At 56.2% G+C, this 14,039-nt stretch overlaps 2 protein-coding genes across 3 annotated transcripts; both read left to right on the top strand.

The window, feature by feature from the left end:
* Positions 1-4,322, top strand: ALDOA (aldolase, fructose-bisphosphate A). The gene is made up of 9 exons (XM_028109993.2): positions 1-166; positions 1,480-1,606; positions 1,692-1,903; positions 2,500-2,554; positions 2,654-2,814; positions 3,189-3,272; positions 3,397-3,571; positions 3,734-3,933; positions 4,022-4,322. Exons 2-9 carry the CDS (start codon positions 1,495-1,497, stop codon positions 4,115-4,117), a joined length of 1,095 nt encoding a protein of 364 aa, XP_027965794.1. The 5' UTR covers positions 1-166; positions 1,480-1,494; the 3' UTR covers positions 4,118-4,322.
* Positions 4,323-6,166: 1,844 nt separating this feature from the next.
* PPP4C (protein phosphatase 4 catalytic subunit) lies at positions 6,167-13,735 on the top strand. 2 transcript variants are annotated; one of them, XM_028110153.2, is made up of 9 exons: positions 6,167-6,269; positions 6,501-6,663; positions 10,243-10,294; positions 10,885-10,935; positions 11,152-11,253; positions 11,819-11,992; positions 12,083-12,209; positions 13,012-13,201; positions 13,288-13,735. In XM_028110153.2, the coding sequence occupies exons 2-9, from the start codon at positions 6,566-6,568 to the stop codon at positions 13,415-13,417; spliced, it is 924 nt and encodes a 307-aa protein (XP_027965954.1). In that variant the 5' UTR covers positions 6,167-6,269; positions 6,501-6,565; the 3' UTR covers positions 13,418-13,735. The 2 variants fall into 2 exon arrangements, with proteins under 2 accessions (XP_027965954.1, XP_087885200.1); XM_088029074.1 differs by lacking the exons at positions 6,167-6,269; positions 6,501-6,663 and adding an exon at positions 8,526-9,959.
* The last annotated feature ends 304 nt before the right edge of the window (positions 13,736-14,039 follow it).

The raw sequence follows: 14,039 nt of genomic DNA, 5'->3' as shown, positions 1-14,039 counted from the left end.
TGCCCGCCCCCTGCGCCGCCCCCTCCGGAGCTTAATAGGCTGCGTTCCTCCTGGAACGCGTCGCAGAACCAGGGTCCTGGTAACGACTGCCGCGTTCGCTCAGTTTGCTCGCCGGCCCGCCGCCCTCCACCGCCGCACCCCGCAAACCCGCCCCCTCCCGTGCCAGGTGAGCGCCCCTCGCCATGTGCGAAGGTCAGGGACCGTGGAGAAGGATCCTGGGGGCCGTCGGCAGCCGGACCCCCCCTCCCCCAACCCCGGTCCCAGCATCTCCCGCGTCCCACTACCACCCACACATATGCTCTCAGCCCGGATTCCGCAACCCTCTCCAGCTTGAGCTCGGTTTGCTGCGCAACGCAGCGGCTCCGCGCGCTGCGTCATGGCGAGGGAGGAAGCAGGACGAGATGAAGGGCCATTCTCTCTCTCCTTTACTTGCCGGGACCCCAGGTGCAAAGCATTACGGCCCCTTTGCCTCTGCGGGGATCCTAAGAGGCAGCAAAGGGATGGGGGCCAGCTCATATAACTGCCTCAGGGTTCCGGAAAGCGTGGTTGGGCCCTGCCCTGGGAGGTGGGCGCCCCCGGCAAGGAGGGGAAACCCCTTGGAGGCGCCTGATGCCCAGTTAACACTTTTCGTGTCTTTCCTTATTGGGTGACCTTGATGGTGAGCTTGGAACAGCTGCAGCCGTGCGAGCAGACAGGAGCATTTTCAGGGGAAGGGGTGGGGCGCTTGCCTCTCTACAATTCTCTCACCCTGTATGAGCAGTGAGATCGGCAAACCTTACCCATTTCCGCCATCCCGGCCTGGGCTTCCTCTGCTGCCCTTTCCTGGGCTTCTGATTACCCTCCTACCCTTTCTTCCAACACCCTTTTCCGAACGCCCTCCCCCAACCCTGGTGGAGAAGCTTGACCTTGGGATGTCCTTGAGGCTTTGGAGCCTGGGCCAGCCCTGGGACTTTGGGTGGATTGGAAGGCCCTGGCAGTCAGAAGATCTGGGTTCTAATCTCAGCTCTGGCTCTTGTGCTGTGTGACTTGAATCACAGAACTTTCCCTTCTCCGGGTCCTTGGGTTGGGCCCTCTGCCTACATACCCCCTCTAAATTCTAAATTACTCCGGTTCGGTTCTGCTTCTAGGCAAGGTGACCCCATGGCAGAGCGCAAGCCAGAAGGGTCCGGCTTCTACATGACCCGTCTGTCCATGGCTCTGGCCTATTGCATTGCCCCAGATGCCAGTACGCCACCCCACCCACAGCTGGGAAACACCCAGCAACAGACAGTGTTAGGAAAGGTACAGGAGGCAGGCCTAGTATAGGGAAGTTGGGTGTAGGGGAGGGCTGGGGACAGGAAGTGGCCAGATACCCACCGGTATGGAGCAGGGGAGGTAGGGAACCTTTATCCCAACCTCCAGGCAAGGGGCCCTGCTGGTTGGAAGACCCACAGTGAGCCCCCGCTAACCAGTCCTCCCCTATCTGCCCCCTTTGCCCAGGAACTGACCGGCACCATGCCCTACCAATACCCAGCGCTGACCCCGGAGCAGAAGAAGGAGCTTTCCGACATCGCTCACCGCATCGTGGCTCCGGGCAAGGGCATCCTGGCTGCAGATGAGTCCACTGGTACGGGCAGGACACCGTAGGAGGAGAGCCTAGGGTCAAGGGTGACTGGCTGACCCCCTTATTTCTGTATGCTGCCCTCTCCCAGGGAGCATCGCCAAGCGGCTGCAGTCTATCGGCACTGAGAACACAGAGGAGAACCGGCGCTTCTACCGACAGCTGCTCCTGACTGCCGACGACCGCGTGAACCCCTGCATCGGGGGCGTCATCCTCTTCCATGAGACGCTCTACCAGAAGACAGATGATGGGCGTCCCTTCCCCCAAGTTATCAAATCCAAGGGCGGTGTTGTGGGCATCAAGGTGAGGGGGCGGGGTCTCAGGATGTGAGAGGTGAGCAAGCACTCTGGGAGAGAAGGCCAGAGTAGTAGGCTGGCGATGGATGTTGGGTTGGGAGTCTGGAGACTTGGGTGGGGTCTGCCCCAGATCACCTCCAAAGCATATGTGAGGAAAGCTAGAAACGTAGGAGACCCGCTTGGCCTGTTTTTAATATTTCATTTTTAAGTAATTCCCACACCCAACCTGGGGCTTGAACTCACAACCAACCCTGAGATCAAGAGTCACAGGCTCCACCGACTGAGCCAGCCAGGCGCCCTTGCCTGGCGTTTTTAATCCTTGTAATTCTCAGAGCACGGTATTCCCTTGATCGTACAGAGAAAAAAACCAGAAACTCAAGGCAGTGATGTGTGCGGCTCAGCGAGTTAGTAAGTGCTAGGAGCCCAGGCTGTGTCCAGTCACATCCCCATATATTTTCCCTCCTAGGATCAAGTAGTGTAACTACGTGAAAACGTTTGCAAAGCGAGATACCATTTGAGGGATTAAGGAAAGTTGAGGGCAGAGTGGAGTACTAGAGGTCCCTTCCCCCACCTTATGTTGTTGCCCACCCCACCCCCCCACAGGTGGACAAGGGCGTGGTACCCCTGGCAGGAACAAATGGTGAGACTACCACCCAAGGTGAGAACTGCTCTCTGCTCCCTGCCCTCCAGACCTACCCCTCCGGGTGCCACCCGCCCCCTCCTCCGCCATGTTCTGACTCTTCTACTCCCCATCCAGGGCTGGATGGGCTGTCTGAGCGCTGTGCCCAATACAAGAAGGATGGAGCTGACTTTGCCAAGTGGCGCTGCGTCCTGAAGATTGGGGAACACACCCCCTCAGCCCTTGCCATCATGGAAAATGCCAACGTTCTGGCCCGTTACGCCAGCATCTGCCAGCAGGTGGGCCGATGGGTCCCCAACAGGCCACCTCCCGCCTCCTTTGGTTCCAGAGTATCAGCTAGCCTGCCACCCATCTGTCAGGATACATACCCGACCCCCCCCGACCCCCCCCCCCCCCAGCAGCTATTCTGGATCCTCACCAAGCGTCCGGCTTGGGCCCATGGAGGATACTCGAGGGCTCTCTGAACAGAGGAGCAGAAGAGGGATTATGTGGGTGGCTTGGAGGACATGCCTGTCTCTTGTAGTCCGCTGAGGGCTATGAAGCCATGAGTCTCTGTCGTCGTGGACAGAAGATCTCGGCTGATGGCTGTGGAGAGCTGTAGGTGGGCTCTAGGTTAGGAGGCCTCATGGCTACCCTGTCCCTCATCCCACAGAATGGCATCGTGCCCATCGTGGAGCCTGAGATCCTCCCTGATGGAGACCATGACTTGAAGCGCTGTCAGTATGTAACCGAGAAGGTAAGGTACCTGCCTGCCTGGACAGTGTGGTGGCTAGGCAGCTGGGCCGGGGGCCTTGGGGCTGACCCATCCCCACCCTGCCCCCAACTCCACCCCAATCCACCTTGGCCCTGCTCTGCTGTAGGTGCTGGCTGCCGTCTACAAGGCTCTGAGTGACCACCACATCTACCTGGAAGGCACTTTGCTGAAGCCCAACATGGTAACCCCAGGCCACGCCTGCACCCAGAAATATTCTCACGAGGAAATCGCCATGGCAACTGTCACAGCCCTGCGCCGCACAGTGCCCCCCGCTGTCACTGGTGAGACCCACATCCTCCTCTTGATCTCTGGGAGGTAGATGAACTGCACCCGTAATCTTTAAGCCCATTTGGTCAGATTTTCAGGTCAGTTTCTAGAGGCTGCTACCAATCCCCAGGTCTTTGCCCACAGCCACTTACCCCACTTTACCCCTTGTTCTACAGGGATCACTTTCCTATCTGGAGGCCAGAGTGAGGAGGAGGCATCCATCAACCTCAACGCCATCAACAAGTGCCCCCTGCTGAAGCCGTGGGCCCTGACCTTCTCCTATGGCCGAGCCCTGCAGGCTTCTGCCCTGAAGGCCTGGGGTGGAAAGAAGGAGAACCTGAAGGCTGCCCAGGAGGAGTATGTCAAGCGAGCCCTGGTAAGGATGGGACTGGATGGAGGTGGGCAGGGTGTTGGGGCGGATGGAATTCTGATGAGACCTCACTCTGGCTCCTCTCCCCTCTTAGGCCAACAGCCTCGCCTGCCAAGGAAAGTACACCTCCAGTGGTCAGGCCGGGGCTGCAGCCAGCGAGTCCCTCTTCATCTCTAACCATGCCTACTAAGCGGAGGTGTTCTAAGGCTGCCCCCTCAACACTCCAGCCCCTGCCCCCTCCCACACTCACTTTTGAAGAGGGGGCCTCACCGGGGCTCCAGGCTGCTCTTTCCCATCACTTTGCCTCCCACGTGACATTGGTGTGTGGTGTTGTCTGTATATGCTAACTCCATCTCTTTCCAGCCCACTGCCAATAAACAACTATTTAAGGGGGAGTCTGCTGTCCATGTCTGGTGTTCAGGCCAGGGAGGGCCACGGGAGGTGTCAGAGCCTAGAAGAGTCCTTTCTCTTTGTCCTTGTGAGGCAGGAGAAAATCGAATGGGTTGGGAGAGGACCTTCGTACATTGTTTTACGCTTGCCCAGGGCTTCAAGAAGAGAGCTTGTGAAATTTTCTTCCCACCATCAAGGGCTTCGCCCCCTTTTGCCAGCAGCACCTGATAAGGCTCACAGTTGGGGACTACGTGTGTAACTGTTAGGTTCAGCTGCACTTTTAGACCCAGAATTTAGAGGTGCAGAAGAGGTGCCCCTGTGACAAAAACAGTCGCTGACAAAAGCCAACATTTCCCGAGTGCTGTGACCCAGGTGACAGAAGTGATCTATATATAAGTAGGTGCTTCATGCTTAAGGCCGTATTGCCTGAGATTGCCCTTTCTTGAGGAAGACAAGATTATTAATACATATGTCCTTCATCTACACTGTTGAGCTGGTCTGTTTTCCCATCTTAACAGGGGATGGGATTAGAACTGGCTTCTTAATTAATCTTCTTTGGGCTGGGGAAGCCCTTGACAAACCTGGAATCCCTTTCCAAAGGGGCCTCAGCTACACAGAACTGTGGGGCTCAGGTTCCGGCTTAAGCCCTGAGCTAATGTAGCTGCTGTATTCCATGTAGCCAGAAGGAAGGCCCTGCACTTAACCCCTGTGCCAGCCATGTCTTGGACCCTTCCCCGGACACCCAGGCTGAGGTGTAGCAGTAATCGCTCTTCTGAGCTGTTAAATTAGATCCTGGTCATAACCGGGGACCTCGTGAGTCTTGCCATTTCCTGAATTTCCTGATACGAGGCAGTTTGCTGTCTGAGCTTCCCTCTAGAGGGAGAAAATAATCTTAACTATTGTGGTCTCTCTGGCCTTAATGGAATCCCTGTAGTGATGCTCCTAGAACTGACTAGGACCTTCTAGGAGTTTTAATGCACATTTGCATGTTGCCTACATACAAAACCAAATCCACTCTTAGTGCTCCTCTAAACTTTGGCCTCACTTCTGTACCTAGCCTCACAATTCTCTGTGAAACGAAGTAAAGCAAATAAAAATGGAAGGTCATCAGAAGATAGCAAAAATGACTTCAAAAGGGAGCAGCCTGTGTAAAGGCTCAGATACCACAAAGCGTGCATCATCTCAAGTGTCAGTTTGGGGCTTTGGACCTTTTTAACAGTGAATTCCAGAACGTGTAAGTGATAGGTGGAGAAACTAGAACGGATTCCTTAAAAAAAAGGAATACAACTTGGCGGACAAGAGGAAGCAACTGAGGGATGTCGGGGACTCTTCTGGAATCAGGGAGGTCACGACTGAGATGTAAGCTAGGTGTGAGCAAGGTGGCCTCCTTTTCTGCCTCTCACTTCAGAGGTCCTCTATGGCAGAGAGTTCCCCGGGGCCGTGGAAAGAGATTTGGACAGGATTCCTCCGTCCACTGAACACATATTTAGGTATGCCTACTGTGCCCGGCCGTGTTCTAAGCACTGGGGCTTCAAGGGTGACCCTCAGGGACTATAATGGGGGAGGCCGACGCACACATAAAATCAAAACGTGCAACGAAGTTACAAGCGGAGCCGTAGCTCAGCTTGCTTCCCTCACTGAGACCCGAAGGGAGCGGACTGAGGTGTCCAACGGCCCGAGCAGCACCGGCCCGCAGGCCCCGGTCACCCCCGCCCACAAGCTGCGGACATCCGGTTCCGTCGCTCATTTCCATTCTTAGCTCGAGAGGTGGGGTTAGGGGCGCGGCGCGGGAGGGGGAGGGTTGTATGACGCCACATCCGGCGCGCGGCGGAACTGGTCCCTCTTTGCTTCCGCGGCGGGGCCGGAAGTAGAAGCGGCGGTGGCGGCGGCCCAAAGCGTAGGGAAGGAGGAAGGCAGGGAGCCTAGGAGCGGGAGCCGGAGTCGCGGCGGCGGTAATAGTCTGAGACCCCTCTAGGCCACCGTCCCGAGCGCGGGACCGCGGGGTTCGACGGGAGTTAGCGGGGAGCGGCCAGGGCCGTGGGACTTTGGGGGTCCCGGGGCCGATGTGAGGGGAGGCGAGGGTGGGGGGGCCGGGCCAGCTTCAGGATGGAGTTGCCTCCCTGCCTCCCCCCGGCGCCCCCTACGGACATTCTCATCCACGGGCTCGTCTTCGCCTTTCTCAGGAGACCCCTGTGCGGTGCGGAGGGGGCGACGGCCCCGGCTCTGACCCGCGCCGGGGGGGTGGGCCATGGCGGAGATCAGCGACCTGGACCGGCAGATCGAGCAACTGCGGCGCTGCGAGCTCATCAAAGAGAGCGAAGTCAAGGCCCTGTGCGCTAAGGCCAGGTGAGCCGGGTGGCCCCGCTGCCCAGGGGTTCCGACCTGGGGCAGACCCAGCTGAGAACTTGGGGCCTGGCTTATTCTGGAATCTTTCCCAGAGAGACGCAGACTAGGGCCACTTCCCTCGAGGAGCAACCAGCCTGTTGGGAGAAGACAGACCTGGAGAAAGATACTTAAAAGTATTAGGTGATGTGTTTTCAGTGGCGTTAGAGAGTTATGAAAAGTACTTAGGAAGCTCAGGGAGACCACCCTACTTGTCGGGGGAGCAGAGGTTTCTTGGAGGAACTGAACTTTGGGGATAGGCCTTGAAGAATAAGATGATAAAAGGGGGTGTCCACAGAAATTCAAGGCAGGAAAGCTAAAGACTCTGTAGTTTATGAAATTCTTTTTAATTCTAAGAACAACCCCTAAAGGCGGGTGGTATTGTCCCCATTTTGCAGGTGAGGACTCTTTATGTTCAGAGTCAACCAGCAAGTAAGGGATGGAGTCTGAAGCCAGAGCTCCATGTCCTGTCTCTTTTCAGGCCTTAATGCAAGATGGTGGAGTTGGATCACCTCGTGTTCAGTGTGAAATGGTAGCAAATAAGCCAGAGTAGAATTAAATCTGACTGAAGGGAGGCCCGTGGGAAGTAGGATGATGTGGTGGTTAAGAGCTCTGGCTTTGGAATGTGATGATTCTAGGTTGGAATGTGAACCCTGCCACTTAACTGGCTGTGTTGGTGATCTCGAGGTTTCTGCACAGTGTCTTCATTTGTATAGTGGGAATAATAGTATTTAAGAAGATGGTGTGAAGAACCAGTAAAGTGGTGCTTGGGATGAGCTTAGCATAGTGCCTTGGTATAATGTAAGTGCTCAGCAGTCTTTAGGTGTTACTGTTAGGACTGGGTAGGAAGAGGGCATTGCCGGTAAGGACTGACGTCACCAGGGAAGGCCTCTAAGAGAAAGTGGCCTTGAAAGATGGAACTAATTTGGAGAGCTGATGGGAGCAGGGCCAGGGAGGAAGGACATTTCCAGTAGGATGAGAGCAGGAGTAGAGGCTCTGAGGTGTGTGGGCACCAGTGAGACCACTTACCTGCCTCCCCCGAGGTACAGTTTCCCATCCAAGTACTAACCAGGCCCGATCCTGCTTAGCTTCCGAGATCAGACGAGATCGAGCGCGTTCAGGGTGGTATGGTCGTAGACCCCCGAGGTATAGTTTGTGGCTTGCACCACGCTGGAGATTATGAGGAAAGAGCCAGCAGAATGACCATACATTTGCTGAACAACAGGCCCACTATTATACAATAGGCCTTGTACTGACAAGCAGTTTTTGTCTTCTCCACAGCAGTCTTGTGAGGTTGGAACTATTTGCTACTTTTGACATGACTCCTAGAGGCCTCTTGACTTGACTGAGGTCACCCAGAGAGAAAGTGGCAGAGCTGGGTTCTGAACTTGTGGCTTTCAGCCTCTTGCTTGGCTCTACCTCAGACAGACCCACAGCGGCCAGACCAGGCCTGTTTGACAAACAGGCAAGGCCTCGTTTTAAATGCATGTCTGTGCCTCTGTGTTTTGCCAGCTAAAGAAAATTTCCCTGACTGGACCAGTCCCAAGGTGTTTTTAGTCATCCCTGTTCTCTCGGTTTTGAGTGGCATTTTTAGAAACTTAAACCAATTGTTGCTTGGCACCATTTTTTTTTTTTCCCTGTAAGACTTATCCTGCCCCAAGGGCCTGAATTGATTTGGTGGTGATGGTAGCTAGTTCTTGCTTCTAGAGATCTAGCCTCTGCTCTCTCTCTATATATCAGCATAGTAAGAGAGCAGAGGGTTTGTTTTTTGTTGTTGTTTTTTTTTTTTTAAGATTTTATTTATTTATTTGAGAGAGTGAAACAGAGAGAACACAAGCAGGGGGAGAGGGAGAAGTGCTCCCCGCTGAGCAGGGAGCCCTATTGCGGGGCTCGATCCCAGGACCCTGAGATCATAACTTGAGCTGAAGGCAGACGCTTAACCAGCTGAGCCACCCAGACGCCCCAGAGCAGGGGGGTTTGAATCAGGTGGTCTTCAGTATGAATTCCAGCTTTGTCACCTATAAACAGTGTAACCCTGGTCAAGTCACTCTACCTCTCGAAGACTTTGATGTCATTATGGAGCTCAAATGGGATTCTGCATATGTAGGGACAGGGACTGGGACTTCGACTTCGGCAGGCACTTCCTAAAGGTGGCATTTGTTGGCGGAAGTAAGGGTGGGCAGGTGTGAGCCCTGAGAGTGCGGATGATGTGCTGGGAGTGACAGAGCTGGGGTCGGAGGCTGGCCCTTGTTCCCAGACCCTACTGGGCCCTGCCAGCACTGGGTGGGGGCGTTAGACTCGGAATCTGTGGGTGAAGCCGGCACGAATTCTTAGGGGATTGGGCTCCTGAGTTCCACTTCTTTCACTCTCCAGCTTTGTGACCTTGATCCTGCCCTTTTTTTCTCTAAGCTTCGGTTTCTCTGTCAGATGAGGATGCAAAGAACCTCCCTGGGTCAGCTGGGAAGGTCATCACAAGCAGTTGATGTGGAAGGTTGTTGGACGCAAGGTGCAGTCCCAGTGGGAGGGCCTGGTTGCCGATGGGCCCTCAGACCCCTGCCAGGGCCTCTTTCCATTCTCACAAAGCCAAGCAAGCACACTTCCCTCCAGCCTTTGTCAGAGAGAGTGCTCTCAGGGACATAGGTAAAACCACGAGTTCTCTGAGCTCAGGGAGCTCCTAGTCTCCAAGCAGGAGGCTGGCAGAAAAAGGTAGGCGAGTGCCCAGGGCCCTCCCACACCAGAGCAGCTTGATAAAGGCGTCAGACCCCAGAGCCAGGCCTCTTGGTTCAAGTCCCCCTTGTAGGACTGCGGCCAGTTTATTCATCTGAGCGGTGGGCGGCCTCACAGTACCTGCCTTTGGGGTTGGCTCTTCGGTTGTGTCATTGATGCAAGGCTCTTACTACGGTCCTGGGGCACAGCGTGACCTGGAGTGGTCGCTGCTGCTGTCATCAAGGTTGAAATCTCGAAGCGTGGCACCTCTTCCATTGACTGTAATCGACCAAGTGGTTTTATGTCACGTACCCTCAAATAGCAATAGACTCCACTGCAGGGAGAAATGAAAGAACAAAGTTGTCACTCCCTCTAAATAAGGAAAAAGCACAGCGCATCACTTTGACGGTGTGTCTGATGACTGGGTGCCTTTGGATGGTCTGGGCGAGGTCTCCGTGATGGGCAGAGGGACTGTAAGCTCAACGGGGGACACGGTCTCAGAGCGCTCCAGGCCGAGGGAGCAGCGTGAGCCGAGGGCTCTGTGCGGAGAGGAGGTCTGTTTTCTGGAATAAGCCCTGGATGTGTGACAGAGGGCAGCAGGGAGGGTCAAGGCTCGGAAGGCCACTGCCTCCTTGGAAGGGCTTTGAATGCAGTTAAGAGTTGGGGCTCTGGCCTGTTGGCCTTGGGGAAGCCCCGTCAGCCCATCCTGGGGATCTTGCACACCTCACTCCTGCCCCCTAGAGATTCAAGGGGTACCTCATATCCTCCCCTCAAAAAGATGTGGAATTGGGCTGGGCTGGCCTGGCTGTGGTGACCCTGGTTTTCTCCTGTCTCCAGAGAGATCTTGGTAGAGGAGAGCAACGTACAGAGGGTGGACTCGCCGGTCACAGTGAGTACCGTCTGTCCTTTCAGAGCCTAGCTTGGGCTTTTAGGCACATGGGCATTCCCCTTAATCTTGGGGACTGCCAAGGTCTCCCCCTCTTCCCTGAGAGCCCAGAAAGCCCCGTGTATCTGCTCCCTCTCCTAGCTTCAAGGGAGCCTTGCTGTACCAAATGGATGTTATGGGAAGGCTCTTTTGATTTGTTGGGGGGATGCTCTTGGCCAGAGCAGAAGGCCTCTTAATATGGTGAGTGATTCTACTCCACACGTTCCTGTGTATTCTGTTATTAGTAGCTTTCTTCTGGGTTCTTTGAGGGGAACAGGGAGAGGAGGGGCCAGGTCCTCCAGAAGCTACAGGTCTAGCTGGAAAGACCTGGCTCTAGCTCTTCCACCCAGAATAGTTGGCACTCTGTGTGGGATGGGGTGTGATTCCAGACCAGGCGAAGCTGGGGTAGGAGAGTAGATTTTTGGCCCTGAGGAGTAGAGACTTCGCCAGGAGTGGTAAGGCGCTCTTGAAGCAGTGGGTGTTGTGAAGGCTGGTCCCTGGGAGCAGAGCTCTCAGACTGCCTGAGTTCCGACCCGCCTCTCCTCACTTCCCAGGTGTGCGGCGACATCCATGGACAGTTCTATGACCTCAAGGAGCTGTTCAGAGTAAGTGTGCGGAGACTCGGGGACAGGGGACCTGGGGGCTGACTGGAAGGCCCCTCTCATTGAGAATGGAAGCTTTGAACTTGGTGCGTGGAGTGTGGGTGAGAGGCCTCTAGTTAGGTGGGCCCTCCGAAAGATGGGCTGCCACTTGACTGGCAAATGGGCTACCATGGTAGGGGACATTTTGGGACCAAGCAGAATCATCTTCCCCCCCCGCAGGTGGGTGGCGACGTCCCTGAGACCAACTACCTCTTCATGGGGGATTTTGTGGATCGCGGTTTCTACAGCGTCGAAACGTTCCTCCTGCTGCTGGCACTTAAGGTGGGAACCCGGGCTCCGGGTGCCCGCAGCTGGGCCCTCAGACCTGAGCTGTCTGTGTCCTTTCCGCCCGCTCTCCTGCCTCATCCGCCTCCCGCTCTGAGCTGTGCTGCTGGGGTGCAGCTTGCTAGGGGGTGGGCAGAGCCGCTCTCCTCGGCTCAGGGGCGTCTGATGGGGCCCCTGGAGGAGGAGTCGGAGGTGCACGTTGGAGGGGAGGGAAGAGAGGCCCCCCCACTCCCACCGCCGCCATGTTCAGAAAGTGGCAGGGCATTGAGTTCGCCTAGGTCCAGTATCCATTGGTGGGCGAGATGACAGGGCGCCTGGGGGTCTGGGGAAGGACTTGGTGGTGAATGAGTAAGTGTGTGGTTGATGGAGAGGGGTCAGCCTCAAATCCCCCGGAGGAGGGGCTGGGGCCCACGCGCTGGATGCAGCAGGATTCAGGCATGAGATGACAGGATTTGGCGTGGGGGTGGGGCTGACACCTGTGAGGAGGTCTGGGAGGGGTGGGTGAGGTGACAAGGGAGAGACAGAGCCCAGACCCCAGCCCCGTGTGCGTGGCTGCCCGCAGGTTCGCTATCCTGACCGCATCACCCTGATCCGGGGCAACCATGAGAGCCGCCAGATCACCCAGGTCTATGGCTTCTACGACGAGTGTCTGCGCAAATACGGCTCGGTGACCGTGTGGCGCTACTGCACTGAGATCTTTGACTACCTCAGCCTGTCAGCCATCATCGATGGCAAGGTAGGCCGGCCACTGGGCCCTGCAGGGATGGGATGGGTGGGAGAGACGCGGCGCCCAGCTTGCCTTTGCTCCTTTCTTGTCTCCCTGTAGATCTTCTGCGTGCACGGGGGCCTCTCCCCCTCTATCCAGACCCTGGACCAGATCCGAACGATTGACCGAAAGCAAGAGGTGCCCCACGATGGGCCCATGTGTGACCTGCTCTGGTCTGACCCCGAAGGTGAGGGCGGGTGGGCGGGTAGGAGCAGGCGGGCTCTCCCCTTCATTTGGCAGGAGACTGAGGGGCTCCTGTGGTAAAAGGGACAGTTAAAGGTTGAAGTGTGGAAGGGACAGTTGGGCCAGGCGGTGGGGAAGAGCAGAGCGGGGCTGGTCTCCACCGGCACCCTCGGTGAGGAGGTGCGTTGAGCTTGGAGAGGGGTTGGGCATGTGTATCATCGCTCAGAGGCTTGTTTGGGACAAAACCATCTGTGCCCTCAGTGTGAAGGACCTTCTGCAGAGGGTAGACTCCCAGAATGCTGGCCCCATGAGGATCCCTCCTTTTGTGGGGTTCCCCGGCTCGTCTGGAGCAGAGCCAGGATTGAAAGCCGAGTCTCCCAAATACCCGTCCAGAGCTCCTTCTGTGATAACACAGCCTCTGCTCAGTCACTGCCCTGCCCAGCTGCCTGGCTGCCCCTCCCAGGGTGGCCGGGACAGCCCTCTTCACACGTGCTGGACCCACAGGGTCATGATCAGCGCCTCCTTTCACTTTCGGGTACACCTGTTTGGCCAGTAAATCACATGGTCACTGAGGACGGGGCAGCTCCAGCTCTCAGAAAATGCTCCCTCCCTTGGAGCTTCTCTGCTCCAGCATTTGCTGTCCTGTCTCCAGGATTCCCCAGAACACACTCGGGCCCCGGGCTCTTGCCCCATGGGCCTGACTGGGAGAAAGAAATAGGGTGTTCTCTTTCGAAGGGCAGTGGGCACCAGAGAAGCCTTGAGGACACCCTCCCCCCCCCCCCGATCCCTACCTTCCTTTGCCTCAGACACAACAGGCTGGGGCGTGAGCCCCCGCGGGGCTGGCTACCTGTTTGGCAGTGACGTGGTGGCCCAGTTCAATGCGGCCAACGACATTGACATGATCTGCCGTGCCCACCAACTGGTGATGGAAGGTTACAAGTGGCACTTCAATGAGACTGTGCTCACTGTGTGGTCGGCACCCAACTATTGCTACCGGTGAGCTGCCTGGGCCAGGAGGTCGAGGTGGGGGCGGGGAGCCCTGCTGACCCACTCCTCTGACGCTGCCGTCCTCCTGCTCGCAGCTGTGGGAACGTGGCAGCCATCTTGGAGCTGGATGAGCATCTCCAGAAAGATTTCATCATCTTCGAGGCTGCTCCCCAGGAGACCCGGGGCATCCCTTCCAAGAAGCCCGTGGCCGATTACTTCCTGTGATCCCTCCAGCCCCTGCCCCTCCCAGCCTCTCTGGCCCTCGGACCACTGTGACTCTGCTCCCGTCTCTACGGAGGCTGGGCATCCGGGGGTGGGGGGCCGTCTGGGCTCTGCTCTCCCCCCAAAGAGGGCACTGTGAGGGTGAGGACTTTCTCTGGAGAGGCTCGGAGCCTCAGCTCCATGCTCCTCTCCTTTCTCCCCACTTGAACCATGGAGTTTCCAATAATTTTTTGGTTTTCTTTTTTCCTTTTTTTTTTTTTGTTTTTAGATAAAAAATTTTGAGAGAAAAAAAAGAAAAATTCTAATAAAAGGAGAAAAATGGTCTTTGGGTTTGTGTCAGACTTGATTGGTAATGAGCAGCGCCGCCGGCCTGGGACCTGGGAGTTGCGCAGAGCACCTTGACTGCCCCGGAGCCTCCTGGTCTATATCCAGTGACAGTGACTGTTCCCAGAAGGCTTGCCACGGGCTAGGTAGAGGGCTGGGTTCTCAGAAGCAGCCTTATTTAATTCTCAAAACAAGTGAGTGTCAGGACATTCAGATTTCCCCATTTCCCTGAAAAGGAAGTAGCCCCAGAGCCGTTGATTTACTTGCACGAGGTCAAGCAGCTGGAAAGTGGCAAGTCGAA

This window comes from Eumetopias jubatus, unplaced genomic scaffold, assembly GCF_037043125.1.
Source record: "Eumetopias jubatus isolate StellerSeaLion01/CBP00866 unplaced genomic scaffold, mEumJub1_p1.0 scaffold_12, whole genome shotgun sequence".
In the NCBI taxonomy this organism is placed as follows: domain Eukaryota; kingdom Metazoa; phylum Chordata; class Mammalia; order Carnivora; family Otariidae; genus Eumetopias; species Eumetopias jubatus.
Note: the sequence above shows the minus strand (reverse complement) of the source record. Positions and strands in the feature narration are given on the sequence as shown.

Excerpts from the sequence above, each read along its gene's own strand:
- ALDOA (XM_028109993.2), top strand. The coding sequence starts at position 1,495 with ATGCCCTACCAATACCCAGCGCTGACCCCGGAGCAGAAGAAGGAGCTT. Across the intron at positions 1,607-1,691 it reads GGCTGCAGATGAGTCCACTG|GGAGCATCGCCAAGCGGCTG; the intron begins GTACGGGCAGGA and ends GCCCTCTCCCAG. Across the intron at positions 3,934-4,021 it reads AGTATGTCAAGCGAGCCCTG|GCCAACAGCCTCGCCTGCCA; the intron begins GTAAGGATGGGA and ends CTCCCCTCTTAG.
- PPP4C (XM_028110153.2), top strand. The coding sequence starts at position 6,566 with ATGGCGGAGATCAGCGACCTGGACCGGCAGATCGAGCAACTGCGGCGC. Across the intron at positions 6,664-10,242 it reads GCCCTGTGCGCTAAGGCCAG|AGAGATCTTGGTAGAGGAGA; the intron begins GTGAGCCGGGTG and ends TCCTGTCTCCAG. Across the intron at positions 12,210-13,011 it reads GCTCTGGTCTGACCCCGAAG|ACACAACAGGCTGGGGCGTG; the intron begins GTGAGGGCGGGT and ends CCTTTGCCTCAG.